The sequence below is a fragment of the Daphnia pulicaria genome, chromosome 7 (genome assembly GCF_021234035.1).
Source record: "Daphnia pulicaria isolate SC F1-1A chromosome 7, SC_F0-13Bv2, whole genome shotgun sequence".
Taxonomy (NCBI): Eukaryota; Metazoa; Arthropoda; class Branchiopoda; order Diplostraca; family Daphniidae; genus Daphnia; species Daphnia pulicaria.
Genome location: NC_060919.1, coordinates 18121992 through 18142733, shown reverse-complemented (window position 1 = coordinate 18142733; position 20742 = coordinate 18121992). Strand labels below are relative to the sequence as shown.

Below are 20742 nucleotides of genomic sequence, written 5' to 3'. Positions count from 1 at the left end.
TGCTGGACCCTCCTCCCCGCTCCCTCCCCAATTGCTCGTTTTGCCCTCCTCTATTCATTTTTTTTCTCTCACCTATGATTTGTACCAAGTGGAGGGATGAGTTAAAATAAAATAAAAAAATATTGCAATGCCAGGAGCCAGCAACTTCCTCTTAGGCCGTTTAGGTAACACCCAAACAGGAAGAAGCCCACCCATTGAGAGAAGCCAATTTGACTTTGAAGTTTGAACCGGAACCTGCGTCGGCTTCTCATTCAAGGGCTTATTAAATCGTCAGTGCATTTCCCTCAATAGATGGCGTTGAAAGGCGTCGATCTTGAAATAGGACTACAGTTCGGTGACCCACTTAGATTGTTGTGGCTACAGTACAAATATTTTTTTATTTTTTTTTCTAAAACTTCAAATGCGATTCAATCTCAGGCTGCGTATTGAGATAGCGTTCGACCTTCTTTTCGGTTATCCTTGAATGATTAGCACATATTTAAAATGCGGATACTGTCCGAGGCCTCTGACCTCAATATTTGTGCCGGAGTCTGGAAAAAAAAAGTTGAATGGTGATTGGGTATGGGTCAGCGATCTTTTATGTCGTTATTGGATCTCCAGCTGCCTGATTCGCAATCTAGATTAGCGTGCAAGGTACGAGCGCTTTCTGTTTGTTATTATTTACAAATTTGTTGACTATTTTGTTTTTGTTTTCGTAGGGAAATGTATACTGGGTCAGGTTCCAGTTCCAAGGTTCCCTTACAAGTTACTACGTACCTGATACTTCGTGAAATGGTACACGGTTGTATTTTCCCAGCTGTTGGCAAATATTTAGTAAGTCACCATATGAGAACGCTCATTTTTCTAGAGCGTCTGGCAATTTCCCTAATCCGTTACGACCAAAGAAACCTCCCGAACCGGCGACAAATTTTCTTTACTCGACCAACTGGTGCGCAAACAAAGAGTGAAAGTGTTGGGGTAAGAATGACGTCACATCTATTTACCGCTTGTTTTCTTTTTAAAAATCGACAAGAAAACCGGACGGAGTCCCGCAAAGTTCAACCCGGTTCAACCTCCTTCAAATTGATTTGGCACAACTTTTGGCGAATATAAATAAGCACTTGTGCATTACCTGGAAAAAGTTCTGTTGGCAAGTCTTTGAAATTGCCCGTCCCTAGAAACAAATATGTTGCGGCATTCCAGGGCGGACTTTGTGGAGTACCTCCACGAGTTGGCGCTCTTTTTAAATATTTAAAAATAGGTTTTTTGGAGAACCCTGCCAGACCGCCATAGTCACAGTTGCTGGAATTGAAGAAAAAGAAATTTCGAATCCTTCAGGGCGTCGTACAAACAAGATCCGTGTGAGGTGCATTCAATTCAAGGTAAGAGAAATCTTTAAGCCTGTTTTATGTCTTAGTTCTACGATCTACAAACATTTTGGAGAGATTGACGGATATTGGTGTATATAGGCACTTTTGGCCTCTTATAGAATAACCGTTGAACTTGGACTTGAAAGGCTTGGAACGCCAGGCCTTTTTAGCAGACGAGGTCTATGACGTCACGAAAATCTTTCGATAGATAAAGAGAAAACAAATTGTTATTTTAAAAGCGAAAGGACTTGTGTGACCTCATTGGCCTGCCGTGAGTGTGTTAAATAGGTATTTTATTATTATTACAGGTATTTTATTATTACATAAGGCATATAGGTACCCCAAACTCGTCGATGCGCGATCCAATCATTTTTTTTACATCACAGCCTATATCTCTATCGTGACCAAAAGTGGTATTTTCGTGATTATTTTCTGCTCATTTCGAAACAACATTTCGTTATACTCTTTTAGGTTTTAGAAAGGCTACTTGAAAAGTTACTTTTTTTTTTCTTTCTTGCTTTGTGCTGGTCATTTGGTCGCCACAGTCTGTAAAATATTAAAATCAAGTGCGCGGGATTGCAAATAAAGAGAGAGAGAGAAAGGGAAGCATATAGGAATTTCCGAAATAAAACGCTTTCTACTAATCGACATGGATCTCACCGAATTTCATTTTCATCACTGATAAGAGCACGAGACAAGACAGCTACCTAGCGACGAAGAATATGAAATATGCGGCTGCTCCACATGACCGCTTTTGTATTTTTGAAATATGCTTTTCAAGCTTCCCGCGTCTCTGCTTACGCCGGCACGTGCACAAGGAGATGGGTCCTGATGCGTGGTATCGAATAAACACTTCCTGATATCTCTGGATCGAGGATCGGATCGCAGTTAAACGAATGTTGGGTGTACATTTTGAGCCTGGATAAGTGTTCCAACTTGATTCTGCTTTGTTTCCTGTGTATCCGGTTGCTTTTAAACGTGTCATCACCAAGTGTCTGTCATGGCCGTTAAGTTCTGCACGTGGAGGAAATGATTTTATACGAATTGATATCGTGGCGGCGGAGATGATTTACAGAGGGAATTATTATCCAGGAAGTCGCAACGCTTGCGATATTTCAGTCTTCCATAAATCGATTTATGAGAGCCGTAAAATAATGTTGGAAAAAAACCATCGAAATTTAATTGTTATTCGAAACGTGTTTATTCTTCTCCTCTTTCCTTGCGGCGTGTTAGCCTGAAGCGCAGTATTCAGAAATCTCAAGCGATATTCAGATATTTCAGATATACAGGCCTTTTTGAGAGTTGAAACCCGTTGGCTGTCGCCGTCTCGTTTTTTTGCCGGCGACGATCTTAAATCACGGTCACGATCAACAGTTGTATCCAGTAGTGACCTTCCACCGGCTGGAAGAGTCTACCAATAGCCAGGTAAACCGGGCCCCACCTTTATCCATCATGAATCGAAATTTAAATTGCTTTATGCTCATTTCCCTACCATCCGTAGTCATCAAGGTTACCTTCTTTTTTTTTCTTGTATCATACATACACGTAATAGGCCTGGGTGAAAGCGGACGAGCGGTGCCGACGAATTTCTAGTCGAGTTATGCGGCGTGTGAATCCCGAAACCGAACTCAACTCGAGTCACGGAACGCATGGCGCGATAGAAAGTGAGAAAGTCTGAGGCGTAACGCCCGCCTTTTTTTTCTTCTTCTTCGATTATTTTCAAGGTAGACATTTATTGTTTTAAGTAACCAATGCCACTTGTTTTATTTTTTTTTAATGGTAATATTATTTTGACGCGTCAGACGAACAGCTGTCTGGGAAGAAGATATTTGAAGAGATTTGAAGGCCACAAATCGTCTAGAAAGCCCTATATTTGTTACTACTACCATGTTGCCATGCCACGGGCGAAAATTTAAACGATCCTAATACGGATTCGCGTCTGCTGCTGCTGCTGCTGTGTCTATTGTGATGTAACGCGACTGCTGGCCCACCGTCGCATGGGAGGCAAAGAGAGACGGTAGCTGGGCGCTCAAAAAGAAAAATAGCCCACGAAGTAGGCGCCACCAGGCGGTCACGAATCTACAACAACCGAGTCGGTGTGCCACGAGGTCCTCGCGGGCAGCCCAGCAGTCAGTTACCGAGATTGGTCAGGTGCGGATGTATATGTAGCACTCGCTTGAGCTGGACTGGATCGCAGTCCTCCCCTTATTTGGACACGTATTTCCCGCTCTTTTCGTCGCCCCCCGTGTCAAGTCCATTGACAGGATTTCCGTCCGACTACCCGACAAGCTCCGTCACGATGCCGCCGCACTCGGAAGTGGAGAACGATCCGTTGGTGGATGTCCGGCTCCGCAGGCGGAAGCGCAGCCGATCCATTTCTCCGCGTCATTTTCGCAAGACGTCGGAACGGCACGAATTCAACAACAATCACGAGAAATATTGCCTCAACAGGAATGTGTCTGGGTCGGCCAGCACCAGCAGTAGCCGCAGCAGCAGCGTGTCGAGCGAGGTCCGCCTGCTCCGGGCGGGATCCAGCTCTACTTTGATGGTCTCAATGCGAACTTCAACGACCCCGTCTGCTATTACCCGGCAACCGGTTGTGGTGAATTTTCACGAGGCCCCATCATTTCTACAATTCAACCCGTTCATCTACAGAGGCTACCGCACCAATCTTGGAACCGTGGCCTGCATACGAAGGTAAACAACACATCATTTGCATTCGGCCCTTTTCTGGTAGAGTAGATTTCATTGAAGGGAAAAACGAAATTATCCGTCCCGTTTGATATCAGACATTGTTCTAACTGTATACGACTCGTTATTTCGCAAAAAAAAACCGTTACGTTGCATTCGTATTACCCACAATGACGGGGTGGGATTTTTTTTATCTGAACGTCACTTTGGTCAACCAAAGAAACTTTCACTTTTTCGCCTGACATGAGAGTCCCCGTAGAATATCTTTTTTTCTTTTTTCTTTTTTTTCTCTCCGTTCTGGTAAGACATTCTCTCTAGATTCAACGTCAAATAACAGCCGATAGGTATATAAACTTTCGTTTTTTACGGGACATTTTGGGCCTCTCTCTCTCTCTCCTGTATCTAAAGTTGAACGGCTGCCAAATCACACAGTGAAGCTGAGGAAATTGTTGGACAAACTCAACAGACGAAAACAAGAAAAAAACACCAAACATTCTGAGCCTTGATTAAGGCAAACGTGCTCGCGCGTTAACCTCAATTTGCCAATTTTTTTCTCTGCGTATTGTTCAACTGGGTTGCCAAGTAAAAATAGCACCTCTCGACCAAAAGTGGAGTGCGATTCTACGCCGAAAAATTGAAAACGAAAGTTTTTGGTTGTCCAGCAATAGAGTCGATTAAAAGAAATTGCTGACAGACAATCGTAAAAGTGGTAAACTTTCTTAACCGGTTATTTTATATTGCGATTAAACAATCTTCTCTGGCACTGCAGCTATTGAAATCATTCTAATCTTTTTTTGTTATTATTCGGATACAGTTTGTTTTGGTGGACAAATGAGACGCTCAATGCTTGGACCCACTTGCTCGGATGGATTTATTTTGCTTACTTTACTGTGGACGAAGTCCTCCAGCTAGTCAACAGCGGTGGGACTTCATGGCAAGACAGCGCCATCAGTCTCTTGATAGTTTTCTGCTTCCAGGTTTGTCTCTAATCATTGGATAATGTCTGTAATATAGGTCGACCAATTGATAATGACGATTTTTCTCTTATAGATTTGCATGGCCATGTCGACCGGCTATCACACTTTCTGTTGTCATTCGAAAGATTTTTACCATTGCTGGCTCTCTTACGACTTGTGCGGCATTTCCTTCAGCCTTTTGGCCATCTACACTACAGGGATTTACTACGCATTTTGGTGTCAGAACGTAAGACTCTTGGGATTTTATCTATCTTACATCACTAGCTTATATGTGAAGTATTATTGTAGATACCTCTTGTTTTCGCTTCCTCAATCCTAAATTTAGTCGAATTATCAGTCCGTCTAGGCAACTTGGGACATTGCTCCCAGCGACCACTTTTCTTTGTTTGTCTAAGCCGTTTCTTCTATCTTTGAAGTTCATGGAGAATCTGTAATGAAAACAAGTGATATCGTCAAGTAAAAGTAGCCTACAGTTACAGACTATCAGATTTCACCTCAAAAGTGGCCGCGAGCTTTGAAATGTTGTTGTGAACGAGAGAAACGGGCAAGATCGAAAGAGAAAGTGTAAGTAGGTCAAAGTCGTCACCACCCTATCGCCCTTGAACTACAAAATGTTTAGGCCCATGTTATGTCTAAAAAGAAAAAAAGTGAAAACGTAGGGTATTCATTACCGAGAACGAAAGCTTTTCTCATCCGTTCTGTTTAGCTACTTTTCTCCATCGCCCAATAATAAATAGGAAAAAGCTAGGTTACATCTAATATCGATCCGCAATTAGGTCGATTGTTTTCCACAGCATTGATGTTCTTCTTGGAAACTCCCATGACAGGAAATCAGAACAATCTACATCACCATAAGCGGAACTCTGTTCGTAGTGGCCTTGATCCTCCAGACAACGCCTAAATTTCTTACGGATGACTACAGCCGCACACGCCTCATTTTCTTCGTTTCATGGAGTTGTTTCGGATTCCTTCCCTGCATTCACTGGATTTTGCAGAATGGCGGATTCAGCACGCCCAATGTCTTTGTACGTAATTTTGAACTTGACATTGTTCAGCAGCATTAAAACCGAATTATTTTTATTTGCAATTTTTTTAAATTTAGGATTTGGTGAGCCAGATAGGTATCATGTACCTGATATGTGGCGCAGCTTTGTTCTTTTATGTTAGTAAAGTACCCGAGATATGGTTCCCAGGTAATAACTTTTGTTTTTTATTTTATTTTTATTTGGATCAAGATTTTTTCAATCTCGATAACCGTTATCATTCATTAACTTTGAAACAGGCTCCGTTGACTTTATTGGTAGTTCTCACCAGGTGAGTTGCGAATTCGTCGTTACGTTACCATGCCGAAAATCGTGTCATGGCGAAACGTGTTCTCTCTTAAGACGTCTCTCTTATACTTTCCTTTTTTTATTATTTTTGCAGTGGTGGCACGTTATTATTTTCTTGGCTTTCTGCCACTGGCAGATGGTAGGTAAGTATTTTGCCGACATGCGGTCCCATCATGGCTGCTTTGAGTTTGATAAAACGGGAATTTCCTCTTCGTCGGTCTTCAATGTCACCAACGACAACTTTCACCCTCACGGCACCGTCTTTTAGTAGTCGAAACGACATTTGACAAAATAGTTATTTTGCGCAAGACTGATCAGTTTGGAGAAACGTACGTGTTGGATGCATGGCTCAATCATCGATTCAACGATTCGATTTGTACATTTTTGCATAGCTCATATTATTATTGATAGTCCCTATATCTTTACTATTTTTATTCTACACGTCATTAATCATCATCGCTGACATTTTTGCTTTTGTTTTATTTTCGTACGTTTTTCTTTCAGGTATTTTCAAACCATATTTAAGTAGAATTCTTAACCGATATTATCCGTGCATATTTTTGTGTAAAAATGGTTGAAATATGGCTGCACCAAGGAGAATTATTACATAGGACAAAATTATAGACCACTGCAAATAATTTTTTTTTTCATTCCATCTGATCAAATTATACAAAAATTCTTGTTCTATCTTTTAGAAACAACAACCAACGTTTAACGAGGAACTAGTGATAGAGCGCTGGAGCAAAGGGTACAATGCCACAATGTATCACTGATTACCTCATAGCGACTATTGTCTCGTTCTCATACACTGGTGCAAGACCATGACTGAGACTGTGCTTCATTTTTAAGTAAACCATATCAGTTTTTGTTTAAACAAAAAACAAACTAAGGGAAGATAGAAAAGCGATTTTATTCATACTCCAACATTTTCACTTTGCCCAGAACTTCTGCCCCCTATGGCAGACTTCCTTGCAACTCATACAGTTGAGTTGAGTAGAGTATGGTATGTTTAAATAGCCAGACATATTGTTACAAAATCCCATGGGAGGTTTTGAGTGGAAGCGCAGTGTAATTTAATAATTAACAGCGTAATTTTAATGGAGACACAGTTAGGAAAAGAATAAATTGGAGTAATTATAAAGGTAAATTTATTGAAATAAACAAAAGGAATTAAGATTTTTTTGGAAAATGAAACTGACCTGACTATCTTGCTCGTAAAATTGCACTGCATACTTAACCTTACTAAGTTGGACTGCCTTTTATGATGCGCTACTACAGTAGTAGCGGTTGAAGGTCGGAAGGGATTAATCATACGACCTACCGACACAACTTTGGAGACCAATTTGTCTGAGACGCCGGGTTTTTATAGATTACTATCCTAATGATAGACGTCTTTTATAGCAACAGGGTGACTAATCAATAGGGGAGTGAGTCTATAAGTGAAATAAGAGCGAATAAGAGATGTATTGGTTCATAGCCAATCACCGCTTGGAGAACATAAAAATTACCATCATGTGGTCACGAATATTCTCGCCAGTCGCCAATTCTTTGTGTTTCTCGGAGAAGGGAAGGAAGTTGAAGAGTGTGCTGGTAGACTAAAAATTATGATTATTATGAATGAGTGAATTACGAAATTCATTGCCATTAAGTGTCTAAAGGTAACGAAAAGCTTAGTAATAAAATGTGATTCAATGATTCAAATACCAATAATCAATTTAATTTGCATACCTATTATCCAATGATGTCCTGAAACGGAGATTAAAAGAGCTCGTTTGTGCTACATCGGTCAATTGAGTATCTTTCCTATTATATCGTGGTACAAGATTCAGATTTTTTTAGATTTGATACCTTTTTCTTTCAATTTATCACATGAACATACAATATTTATCATTCTTTTTATTATATTTATTCATAATATGAATTGAATTATTATACAAACATTTGATTTTCACGGCCAAATTTACAGTGGTGCCAGATAACTGAAATTCCTTCTTTTCACAAAACTGTGTGTCTGTGTCTACAGCTCTGGTCTACAGTTCATTAAAAATAAACGATTGGCGCGTTGTGCTATAGACAATTGAATTCTCATATATTTTTTTTTAATTTAATGGTCATAAATTTTCATTTCCGAGGTTGTGGTTTGTGTGCCCACTCATGCCGACTTTGGAAGTGCAACTTGCGTGAACGCGACCAATTTGACTCGGATACGCGTTTAACAATCCCATTCTCCCCCTCCCCTTAAATTAGTGACGGGTTGTTTTCTCAAAAGGTTTATGTTCATTTTGACAAGTGTTCCCTGACTATTTAGACCCACGTTCACTTCTGACTAACTTGTATTGGTGTTCAAGGTGGAAGCATGTGGAAAAGTCCTGCCAATATGATATCATCATATCAATCAACAAAATACGAAAAGGAAACATTTGAAGGTCAAAAATATAAATTCTCATTCAATGACGTTGGGTGTAGTAGTCTATTCCGTGGTTAATTTATCCCTGTAAAATAAATTTTTTTCGTGTAAAAACAAATGAATTTTGGACTATCGTGCTTGGGTCTGCCTAGCGGCAAAAATAAGAACTACGTGCATGGCACAACCTTTCTCATAATAAACAGTCTAGCGTCTAAAAGTCGCGTGGTCGCGTGTCTCTGATTTTAACTACTAAATGGTAGTTAAAGCAATGGAAGATAGTCGGGAGGCTTCGATTTCTTGTAGGAATATACCTAATGGATCGGTAAACTACATTCTTATTGTTTTGTCTTGGTTGTGTTCGTAAGTTTTCAACTAAATATGAAGGGTACCGAACCTAGCCCAGTACAACTGGATCATTGCTATGCTAAACCATGGAATTGGCGCCAAGAAATGGCCCATTGTAAACCTATACGTGTTCTTTTTGCAGAGAATAGTTCTCCTGTTTGGTATGTTTTGTACATTTTATGGGATTACTGCAATTGTATTTACTATTTTCAAAATTTTAGTGATGATGTGATAGATGTTGAAGTCCCTTCTCCCGTAAAACACCACTCTATCCTAGATACTGAACTCACTGACAAAAATTATGTGGAATCAGTGCAGAAGTTGAGTCTTCTTTCAACAGATGAAAATAATTCAGATTGGGAAGAAACGGTCAAAAGAGATGGATGGACTCCATTGCAAAATCGAATTTTTAATAAGGTTTATGCATTTCTAACGTTTACTGTGTTCAGTCAAGCTCATCTACTTTGAAATAGGTTGTAAAATTGCTTATTGCAGACAACATGGCAAAACTAGCTACTGAAAAACTTGAAAATGAAGCTATCCAAAAGAAAATCAATGTGGAAGGTTCTGCCAAAAAATTGAGAATAATCCTCTCCTCAGTGTCATGGGATGTGAAGATAACTCAGTGGCTGCATTTGACACTAATTGAACATCTAAATCAAGACTATTTGTTGTGTTACATAAACATGCTACAAGTGCTCCAGAGTAGAGTGCCTACCTTGGTTGATCGAATACTCAACACCCCTCTTACTAACAGCAAGCTTTTGGCTTTAAACAACCAAATCCTGAATTTTGTTGTTAGCAAGCCTTGGGAGCCTGCTTTGAAACCCAATGTTTCAGCAACTACCAAAGCTCCACCTGTAACACCATTCATTATTATGGTACCTTCAGGAACCAATAATTACAATTCTTTATCAAGGTAAAACATTCATTCAAAGTTTAATAAATAATAATATTTTATAATATCTTATCTATCCTTATTCAGTATGAATGGGTCAAGGCGCTTTCAAACCTGGCACAACCTACTACAGACTCTTGGAAGAGTAACAACTGTTTCTCTCCAGACATCATCGACCCCACAAACACTACCCCTACCTATGTTTGTTGAGGCCATCATCAATGCTACGGTACAGAAAGTCCAAGAGCTGAAAGCTGGCTGCCCGAGTCGCCCGATCGTTCTTGCAGGTCTTCAGCAAGGGGCATTAATAGCCGCACAGGTAAATTCATTTTTTATACCTCTCAGAGAATAACAATTTATTGCGCAATTCCTTTAGGTCGCCTATATGGAACCTGTTACGGCGCTACTTTGTTTAGGCTTCCCACTTTTCTGCGTTGATGGCAAACGAGGCGAACCTGATGATTTCATTCTAGATATAAAATGTCCTACAATGTTGATCGTAGGTCAATCTTCCTCGACGTGCACAGTAGACGGAATAGAGCAGTTTAGACACCGTATGAAAGCTGAATCTTCTCTCATAGTTGTAGACGGTGCTGTTGATTCGTTAAGAATGCTAAAGTAAGTCATCAGTTGGCGAACATAATCTCCTTGGCGAATATCAAATTATGAATTTAACTTCAAATTTTAGATGGAAAAAGAAACTACAAAATGTTACCCAGTCGATGGTGGATACCTGTATTTTGGAAGAAATATCAACTTTCTTTTCAGCAGTTTTGACCCAAGTACCTGCTCCAGGTTCTGGGAAAAAGAGTCCAGTTGAGCGAAAGTCTGATGCCACATCACTTAATGCTGGACTCACGAAAAGGCCTAGGCATCAAGTTGACGCGGATGATTCACCCCATTCTGCATTGAGTGGTCATAACTATTCTCAAAGGTGATACCTTTAACTATTTTATTACTGTAATCTGTTTTCATCTGGATATTTATTCGCTTTGCAGTACTCCGTTTGCCCCACCATGGAAGGGTCGCAGTGGAACTGGGCTTCGAGTGCGAGGTGGACGAGCAGGGCCCGGACACACAAGGTTTCACTCATTTCTTGTAGTTTATGCTGAATTAATGTTCTTAAAATTAATGCAATTTTCATACCAAAACAGCAGACTTCCATATCAAAGAGCAATCTCCGAAATTTCGCCATCCACTCCAAAAGGTTCGTACAATAATTGACGATTTTCTTGTCAAAGTAATCGATAAGTAATTTTGTTTTGATTTGATTTGAAAATTAGGTCGACTTGCACGTTCCTTGAGTACTCATCGTGCGCTACCAACGTCAACTGACCATTTACCACCTCGTGGGTCTTCACAGCGAGCAAATATTTCCAATTCTTTGGATAGCGTGGAAATTGATTGCAAGGTAACAATCTACGTGAAAGTTAAATTGACATCTCCATTCCTTGCATCTGTTCAATCCTGATTATTCTCCCTTTGGTCGATAGTCGAGCGTCGGTAGTTCTCAAGGATCGCCCAAAGAGGAAGGCTTTCAGCCTCCGATGGAATGCAAGGTAAATTGCGTGAAATTATTATTTGTACATTACGTCAGAAGAAAGAAATGAATATTGATGGCAATAACTCACGCTAGGGAGGCGGCGATAGCTCCGAGACAGAATCGGCTCCTCCTGCCGATGATGATGATGAGATTATGGAAGATTTGCGCTTTTGCAATGAGTTTATGTCTAAGCAACAGCACAGCCAAACACCTCAGAAACTAGACGACAGCATGCAAGACGATGATTTCTGTCTCAAATACAGTGGCGACGAAGGTATATTTAAAACTGCTTTTTATTTTATTTTCCTTTTCTTTTTTTGGTTTCATTCTATTGGGTTTATCATTTGGTTTTTTTCTTTCTTTTTGTTATTTGTGCAAATCTATACGGATATTATAGCTGATGATTTACCTCTAGTCGACGTTTGCCGGCGACTAAGTGCTGAGAATCGCAACCGGAATCTAAACAGCAAGAACCAACCTGCGGATCCACCGGAGTAGATAACACCCCCGTCGTAACTAAATATTTTTTGTGTACCTCACGCCCGGTCTTACGGAAAAGCACTATGAAAATAACTATCCCAGCATTGTCAATTATCTTTACATTTCTCCCGATTTTGTCTCCTCCAGCGTCTGACAAAACTCGAAAATGAAAGAGACCCCCCAAAAAAAGTCTTTTGTCTGAATAACGAAGCTTCTTGTTGACGACTTCTTTATTCCAATGATAGAAGCACAGAAAATGCAGGTGGATGTTTTCTTCTTTATAGGAATGAATTGTATTTATATCGTAGTTGAAAAAAAAAAATGTATTTGATACCATTGTTCAAGTTGTCCCAATTTTTGTGAAGATTGGTGAGAAAGACTAAACACTACTTTCCTACTAATGGTAAAAATTGTGAGCGTGAAAATTGCATCAAGTATCTTGTTAATCCCCTTTTTGTTGTGTGGTGAGTTTTCTACAGAGTTCACAGTAAATAGCTCTCGCATTTGATTGAGTTTTGAATGTCTAAATTTAGGTGTCCCGAGACGGCGTTGAAAGAGATGAAAAGAGGTAACACATTAAGGAGGAGGACCGTGCCGTGTCATCGTCACACACGAAGAAAAGCGGGAGAGAGCGCCGAAGATGGCCAGCCCAGCTGTAATAGATCCCGCCTGGTTGATGGAAAAGTTCTTTTCGGGTTGTGACGCTCTTTCTCTCTCAAGCGCTCGGCTCTTTTACACGACGGAAGGAAAACCAAACAAGAAGTTTCCTCTCCCTCCTTCAAAAAAAGGAAAAGGAAAAGAGATGGATAAGATACATAAATTAGTTTTTGGTGAGCAGCTAATGTAACTTTGTACTCTCTTTTCTCCCAAACGGACGCAATCATTGACGGGGTTGTATATTTTTGACCCCCGCCATGAAAAAGAGAGAGACATTGCTGTGTTGCTGGCTCCCGATGCTGATGAGGTGTCACTGTTTTCTCTGGCGCCCAAGCGAACACTCATTAGCAAGGTCCTATATGCAAAGGGAGGGAGAGCTGAGCTACTAGCCTTTTTCTTCCGTCTTCACTCAACAGTTTCTTCTTCTTCGCTGACTCCTGTGCCGTTCCAACTCTAAATGCCACATGTGTCATTCCGGCACCGGACCCGACCCCTTTTACGTCTCGTCGTACAGTGAACACTGTATTCATCAATCTCACCACTTTTTATCTTGGATAGTGAGAAAAGAAACTAGACACTGGATCGTCACATTTTCATCCATAATTCATCCAGCAGCCCTGTCTGTCAATAATTTCCAAAGGACGACGCGCACAAAAAAGAAGGTAAGAATTTGATGAATAAGTGTGAAAGGCCGTTGGGATGACAATCGCTGACTAGAAATTAAAAGATGATCAATAATTGGTGACCGTACAAAGGCAAGAGTTCATTAGGCATCCGTCTCCCTTCGTCCGTCTCCCTTCACCTTTGATTGACAAATCGTATTTTTAGGGCGGTTTAGTCGTTTCTTGTGTGTTGAATGTTAAAAAGAAACAGAAAAATGGTGATCCATCATTCCCGTCGAGTCGACTCATCTCCCACTCGCTTCGACGGTGAAAACCAAACGTGGGTCGACACAAACAACACACACACACACACAAGTTGCAGATTGAATCCAGACTGCGCGCGCGCGCCGTTCGCCCGTGTGTTTTAAGTCTTTTTCATTTCTTGATGATGATTTTTCTTCACTTCCTTTTTTGTTTTTGTTTTGTTTTTTTCGTGTTGTTGTTGTTGTGTCGTCGTCCCTTTCGGGTCGTAAAATCGTGAGACATTCTCGTCGAGAAAATGAGGGAAAACTCGGGTGGACGTGTGCGTGTGACGAGAACGCGTGTTGACTTTTCATTAAAAGCGCCGCCGCACGCAACAAATGAGAGTCGCGCGCCACTGATTTCTTTTTCTTTCCATGGCATTTTTCGATTGACAATCGGCTATAAATAGTTAATTTTATTTCCTTTTTCCGTTAAATTTATAAATTTAAATTTGTGTTTTTTTCCTTCCCTTTTAAAGTCAACTTTTGTGAATCGAATTCATTACGGTGAATTTTTCCGGGGTTAAACAGAATAACGAAATGTCATTTCGTTACCGTTTTTTTCTTGGACGGTATTAAAACTTTAAAAAACAGTAGAAATGTCGTCTTGTCAGGTTTCCCGGAATGATTAAAAATAAGCCGAGAATCAAAAGAAGAGAGATGCACAACAACAGCAACAACGTCGGGGCGACTCGGACGGCCGAGTGATTCGCTTCTATTTTCGAATGAATGACTTTGTGTTTGGGGGATTGTCTTTTTTCGATGTTCCAGTAGCCGAGAAAGAAAAGGATGGAGAGTCTGAATAGTGTGTGTGTTTGTGTGTGCGCATCCATCGCCAGTAGCTTCGTTCACTATGAACTCGCTCTCGGTATTATTATTGTGGCAACAGCTCTGGGCTCATCTCTCTCTATTTCTATTGAATTCTTTTCCTTTTATTCCTCTGTTTCTGTCACTGTGTCTATTCCCGTTAATTCAACTGTTGAATGATTGTCGTCGTCCTCCTCCTCTCTCGGTATAGTTTCCCGGCGCTCTATCCCGCCAAATTCGGGACTACTGTTCAAATTGACGGTGCTGGTTGGGGGAAATGAATAAAGTTCGGTGGCGGGGGGAACTCCGCTCGATTGGAAATGGGAATTTACATTATACGCGCGGTCGTATATACATATACACTCGTTGTTGTTGTTGTTGTTTTGCCACCAGAGATTTATTTTCATTGATACTTTTTTTTTTTTTTTTGTTTGTTATTTCTCCTTCGATTTCCCATTCACATTGATTCCGTGCTGTTACTAGATGGAGCTCCTGCATAGTGATGGGAAATTCAGTCGATTCGGGTCAGCGGGTGTTCGCCATGAAAACGGCCAGGAAATCCAGCTTCTGTTCCGGAGTTACGAAAAATAAAAAAAAGGCCGATAATAAAAAAGAAGAATCTCTTCTCTATAGCTTCATCTTCTCGCCATCAGGTGTTGAAACAATTTGGTTGATATCTCTCTTTTATAATAACGTTTATTCTTTTTCCCATTTTTATGAATGCTCAGATGAGACGTCCTAAACAGACGGTTTGTAGTTTGGCTGGTAGCTTCTTCTCCGTGATGACGTGAAGTCAATTGAGCCATGGACGGTCGGGGAAAAAAAATGGGTGGCGTGTCCTTTTGGTCTGTGTGAGCTGGGACGACCCGTAATGGACATATTCAAAAGGCAAAAGGGGAAAAAGAAAGGAGAGAAGAGAGAGGAAAGAAGAAAAGAAAAAGAAGAGATGGAATAAGGCCGCCGCGTGATGGAAGGGAGGCTCTCTCTCTCTCTCCGTGTTGTGTTAAGCTGCCACGGGATGCTGTGTTGGCTGCCTGCGGGACCAGGCGGCTGCTCAGTTGCCGGCCGTGATCAGACCGGGACGCAGAGTCTTTTTCCCGTCTCTCTATTCCCCCCCCTTCCCCATTTCCTTGTGTGTTTTTCAACCGCTACGAGATTTGGACACATTCAAAAATTGGCGCGCCGATATTCACGCCTTGTTTTTTTGTGTGTTGTTATTTTGACCTTCGCTGAACCCCCCCACCCGATTGAAATTCCCGCCTTGCCTCTATATTTGGCATATTGACATTTATTATTGGCCGATAGTGTTTGCTGTGCTCCATTGTTGTTTTGGCTCGGTTTTTGATTGATGAACAACCCATTGATTTCGAACTCGCAGAGAAAAATCTTTTTCACGGTGGCCGCGCGCGTGAAAAAAAATGGCGAAACTATTGCTGGCCGCTGTCCAGCACTAAATGAAGGAGGCCCTCCCGCATCCCGCGATTGTGTTTTTTTGCTGTGTGCCGTACCAGCTCATCGCGCACGTGTGTTTTTATCCTGCGTCTGTCTGCTCGGCTGGAACAAGTTGCCATCCGTTTCATTTCACCTCGGCGAGCTCCGCAGCCGATTGTTGGAGCTAGGCAAGTGTGCCGTTGTGCGTCTATGGGTCCGTCCTACACGCTCACGCTCAACAGACACGCTTCAGTCAAGACTGACGGCAACCTTTGACAGGTAAGCCTCACTCTCTCTCTCTCTTTTTTTTTCCTTTTTTCTTCTTCCTCCTCATCTTGGCTCGTAACCGATGAGACAAGGAGTGGCCTCTTCTTCAATTCTTTTCCTTCTCCTTCTTCCTTGTAGATAATATTTATTTATATTTCTATATATATATACATATGGTTTCCCGCCGCTGATTATTCACGCTCACGATGTGTTTTTCACAAGATCTTTCGTGCCCCTTTTTTTCGTGTTTTCTTCTTCTTCTTCTTTTCCTTCACAAAATTTTTATTTCGGGATGATGGCGATTCGCGTCTATAAGGCGGCGTCTCCTTAATTCATTGGTATCCCCCACCCCCTTATTTTTGCCCGTGCGTTCATTCAGATCAGGCTCGTGCCCTCGTGATTCCCTCGTCCTTGTTTTTATTTTTTCTCGGAGGGTTATATACCTGTGCGCATCCATTCCGGATGGTTTTTTTCGTTTTTTTTATTATTTGCACAGTCGACCAATTCCTCGTGAATGATTTTTTTTAAAAGAGGAAACGAGGTCAAATCAAGAGATTCACGCGGGATTTGAACGCGCGGTCCGCACGTCACGTGCAATTGTTTTCTCGTCTCCTTTTGTTTTCTGCGGATATTTTTTTTTTTACAAAAAAGAAAATCGTTGAAGAGTTTTTGAACGACTATTCTCTTCACGAGATTCGTTTTTTTGTTTTTTTATCTTCTGGTCGTGTGTGGATCTTTATCGGATGGAGGCCACAACTCGCAGCACATAGGCGAAGCTGCAGCAGCAGCAGCCACCACCACTCTATTGAAATTCAAAACAAGTTGAATGATTGTTTTTTTCCTTCTCTTCAATTCTTCTTCTTTTTACTTTGGAGGCCTTGGGTCGTGTTGATGTGCTTTCCCGGACCGACGAAATTCGTTTTCCCGCTAAGAAGAAGAAAAAAAAATTCCCCTTTTGTTTTTGTTTTATTCCTTATTTTTTTCTAAAGTAAAAAAGTCAATTGAGAGTCATCGTGATGCAGTGCGCATAGTCAAAGTATATCATGTTGTTTGTTCTCGTTGGTCCGTCGCTTAAATTCAACGAAAAAAAGAATGTAACAAAAATCCCGGTCCTCGGTTTGTTTTGTTTGTCCAAGAGAGAGAATTATTTTCGTGAGCGATAACAAAAAGAAAACAAAAAAAGGCGACGACGATTTTCCCAGAATCGTTTGCGTGAGAGTTGACCATCTCAATTTTGATTGTTTTTTTTTCGGTATTATTCCCAATTTCGTGATGGTCACTCCCTTCTGTCTTCATTAATCCTTTCAACTATTTCGAGGGGGGGGAATTCTGAAAAATTTGACTTTTATTGTTGAAATGATTTCAATTAAAAATTGTTCCTCCACCCTACCATAGACTATAGTCAAGAGAAAAACCTTGGAGCGTTGAATGGTACACAGAGATAGAACAAGAAGTGAGACTCTGTCTGTCTTCTTTTATGAATGATTTCCATTTGATGGCTCTCCTCCATTCTGCTCTTTTGATTCCATCATTTCTGGGAATGCGGCTGCTGCTAGCTTCTCTTCCCCCCTTTTTCGGGAGGTTGATCAAATTCCTCCGGTTCGGGGTTTAGTGCACTCGGAAGTTGAGCTCTCACACTGTGGCAGTCTGTGTGTGCCCGATCCTCAAATCGAATGAGCAGATTTTTTCCCGTTTGTTTCTTATTTTGATTGTAAACGGACGTCGAATCTCTCGACGGAGAAAACAACAACAAGAAAACGAGGAGGAATTGAGCATCAACCCCAATCGATATTTAATTAGGCACCACATGCAGAACCAAACAGTCCCAGAGAGTATGGCACGCAGACTCTCTGCTCGTCCCGGATCTTGGCTTGATCATCTGCTGCTGCTGCTGCCGGAGAATGACGTCACATCATTTCAAAGTCATCAGCAACGGCAGAAATTGTGTGTCCGTCTGTGCCGGTCTATGTGTGTGTGACTGCCGAATCAAAATAAAACAAGAGGAGCCTCAGCTGCTTTGGTATATAGAGAAGAAGAAGAAGGACTAGATAGATAGGCTCTTGTTTTTTTGAAAGAAGAAGAAGAAGAAGCTCGGAGAGATGTGATGATGATGATGAAAGAGAGGAAAGCGCGCGCTTGTCAGATTCTCGGCAGGTTTAATTTGCATATAATGATGGCAAAAACCAAAGAAGAGGAATTCTTTTTTCGGGCGGGATATGGATAGGATGGAAAGAAAGAATAAGAAAGAAAAAAATCGCCAGAATTAGACAGTTTGTTTCTTTTTTGTGTGTCGTGATCTATCCGCTCGATCCGCGCCCAAAAAAAATTCAAAAATTTTTTTCTTCTTTCGACCTTAAGAGGAATAATTTTGTTTTGTCTTATTTTATTAGCTGATGACTGTGTGTGTGTGTGTGTAGTTATATTCCTTTCTTTTTTTTTTTTCTCTCTACTTGAGGGATAGAAGAGAGCCGACATCTTTTTATAGCGTGTATCCATTCTCCCGTCTTCTTATTCACGTTCAAATTGCACCTGCCATTGCAGCACGATGTGATCGATGGGTGTGACTCTTTGTTGTGTTTGATTTACATATCACCGGAATTATTTATTTCTTCTTTATCGGTGGAAAGGCAGTGAGAGAGAGAAGGGAAGATTCTCTCGAGTTGGGCGTTACATTACTGCCGTATTTTCGGTGGGGTTTGCGGTTGTGCCGATCCTCCTCTTGGGCGTCCCGTCAGAAGACGAAACAACCAAGAAGAGAAAAAAAATGACGTCACCTTTTCTCTCGAAATGACTCGGAAGAGAGAAGAAACAGCTTAACGGCAGACAAGGTATAGTGTGGATACCTTATTAGGCGAGATCCTCCATCAAGACAGCACCACCTTTCCTTCTTCTTTTTTTTACCTGTCTGTGTGTGTGTGTGTGCGAGCCGCAGTGTGTTCTCAAATGGTCGCTCACGAACAACAACAACAACAACAACAAAAAAATATCTTTTTATACCATCCGTCTGGCCGTGTCCCTAATTTGCCATTAAGAGGAGTTCACGAATCACGCCGGCCGCGCTTCTCTCTCAACCAAATGGGGCTGACCGGCTCTTCTCTCACGGACCGACCGACGGACTGAGGCGAATTTTTTCTTTTTCAACTTTCCCGATTTTGAATATTGATTTCCCGCTTCTGGGCTCCTCCCTTAGTCGTTCAATCTTCTCGTTTTTCTTTTTTTTTTTTTGAAACGTGAAAAAAGAAAATTTTTTGAAAAATCGGATAGCCTACCTCAAGATTTTTCGAAGGCGGATTGGCTGTCAGAGACGTCAGCGGATCGGCATGTGATTGGTTGTTGAATTTCCATTTTGTGTTTTCCTCTACACCCATCCGTCTCTTCTGTACACGAATGACAAAAGCTCGTGAAAGTGACGTCATCGGATATTTCAGGAACCCAACTCCTTTTTTATTTATTTTCGTGACCGGTTTAACGGCTTATCACGTTGTGTGTGTCATGTCGCGCGGTTGTATTTGAAGCCCGACCGCACGAGCCCCCCTTTTTGAATCGAGTTTCTTTGACGACCGCTAGGTGGCGTGCTCGATTATTACCAACCAACAACTTTGAAAGAAAAATCCATAAAGACAGGTCCGGTACAAATGATTTTATTGATGTCAGGTGTAATGTGTTTTTTAAAATTCATACCAAATCGAAGCTCGCGTTTTGGATTATTCACGTTTTCTCCGTTGTTGGGTGTGTCCCTTGATATTTGCTCCCGCCACCCGCCGAGTCGTTACGTGAGCGATTAAATTGAGCTGTCAAATCGAGTCCGTTTGAATTCGAGGCATTCGCGTGCGCGACTTGGCTCTGATCTGCGGCGTGTGATGCTGCGGGACGCTGCGGGAATGCTGGAATGTTGACCGAAAGGTTGCACGCGGTTACTCATCCGAAAAGAATTACGTAATCAAATCATGGCGAAAGCGACTGATTGCTCAGAAACGAGTTATTTCTTATGATTTCAATACGGCGCCACTTTGATTAGTCATCTGACGTGTCGGGAGGCTGGGCTGGCATGAAGATGATGAGGTGAAACGCACGACAATGAGATTGGGAATGAAACGGGAAGAAGAAGAAGAAGAAACAAGCGCCCCTGCAGGGTAGAGGAAACAAGCGGAGCGTGAGTCACTTTAATTTTCATGAATTCTCGGTATCGAATCCAAATGTTTGATGTTTTACTGCCGAGCTGCTGCTGCTGCTCACGGCGCTGCCGGTTGGCGCGTTAGATGGCGTTCAGGCACCACTTCCGGTTCCGGTTGACATTTCCCGACCTCCCGAGACTTTGGGACTTTAGTAGCTGGAAGGAAACCATCTTCTCTCGTGCATTTTCTTTTCTCGGAACCAATTTGATTCAGTTCACATTTTTCTTTTCGTTCCTTTTTTCGTGAATTTGTCTATACCGAGAACGACCGAGAACCGGCATTTTTTAATTGTTTCCCGCTCATAAAAATTACCCTTTTTCTTCCTTCTTATCAATTTCGATAAGCCCGCCGTGAGAAAATGCCGTGTCGGAAGTGGGAGATGTCCCACCCCTACCACCTTGTTCCGCCAACCCCCCTTACAACTCGTTCACGTGTGTGTGTGTGTATCATTTTATTGGATCGGGATATCTCCTCGAAAAA

The 20742-nt window shown here is 41.5% G+C and overlaps 2 protein-coding genes and 1 long non-coding RNA gene across 5 annotated transcripts; all 3 read left to right on the top strand.

The window, feature by feature from the left end:
• The first annotated feature begins 335 nt into the window (after positions 1-335).
• On the top strand, positions 336-3144 carry LOC124349211. Its single transcript, XR_006920232.1, has 4 exons — positions 336-633; positions 699-1361; positions 2631-2774; positions 2902-3144. It is a non-coding gene; the product is annotated as an uncharacterized LOC124349211 (long non-coding RNA).
• A 7-nt stretch (positions 3145-3151) lies between these two features.
• On the top strand, positions 3152-6971 carry LOC124349015 (progestin and adipoQ receptor family member 3-like). Its single transcript, XM_046799492.1, has 7 exons — positions 3152-4046; positions 4855-5017; positions 5091-5243; positions 5845-6042; positions 6120-6210; positions 6300-6331; positions 6443-6971. Exons 1-7 carry the CDS (start codon positions 3649-3651, stop codon positions 6614-6616), a joined length of 1209 nt encoding a protein of 402 aa, XP_046655448.1. The 5' UTR covers positions 3152-3648; the 3' UTR covers positions 6617-6971.
• A 1961-nt stretch (positions 6972-8932) lies between these two features.
• LOC124348893 (KAT8 regulatory NSL complex subunit 3-like) lies at positions 8933-12359 on the top strand. 3 transcript variants are annotated; one of them, XM_046799273.1, is made up of 13 exons: positions 8933-9077; positions 9140-9261; positions 9322-9517; positions 9574-10019; positions 10086-10317; positions 10375-10616; positions 10687-10932; positions 10997-11080; positions 11156-11205; positions 11282-11409; positions 11492-11557; positions 11635-11815; positions 11939-12359. In XM_046799273.1, exons 1-13 carry the CDS (start codon positions 9009-9011, stop codon positions 12037-12039), a joined length of 2163 nt encoding a protein of 720 aa, XP_046655229.1. In that variant the 5' UTR covers positions 8933-9008; the 3' UTR covers positions 12040-12359. The 3 variants fall into 3 exon arrangements, with proteins under 3 accessions (XP_046655229.1, XP_046655230.1, XP_046655228.1); XM_046799274.1 differs by having other exon boundaries at positions 11153-11205; positions 11957-12359; XM_046799272.1 differs by having other exon boundaries at positions 8934-9077; positions 11153-11205.
• The last annotated feature ends 8383 nt before the right edge of the window (positions 12360-20742 follow it).

Coding starts and splice junctions, on each gene's coding strand:
- LOC124349015 (XM_046799492.1), top strand. CDS start 3,649: ATGCCGCCGCACTCGGAAGTGGAGAACGATCCGTTGGTGGATGTCCGG. Junction 4,047..4,854: donor ACCGTGGCCTGCATACGAAG/GTAAACAACACA, acceptor ATTCGGATACAG/TTTGTTTTGGTGGACAAATG. Junction 6,043..6,119: donor TCAGCACGCCCAATGTCTTT/GTACGTAATTTT, acceptor TTTTAAATTTAG/GATTTGGTGAGCCAGATAGG.
- LOC124348893 (XM_046799272.1), top strand. CDS start 9,009: ATGGTAGTTAAAGCAATGGAAGATAGTCGGGAGGCTTCGATTTCTTGT. Junction 9,518..9,573: donor AAAATCGAATTTTTAATAAG/GTTTATGCATTT, acceptor ACTTTGAAATAG/GTTGTAAAATTGCTTATTGC. Junction 10,020..10,085: donor AATTACAATTCTTTATCAAG/GTAAAACATTCA, acceptor ATCCTTATTCAG/TATGAATGGGTCAAGGCGCT.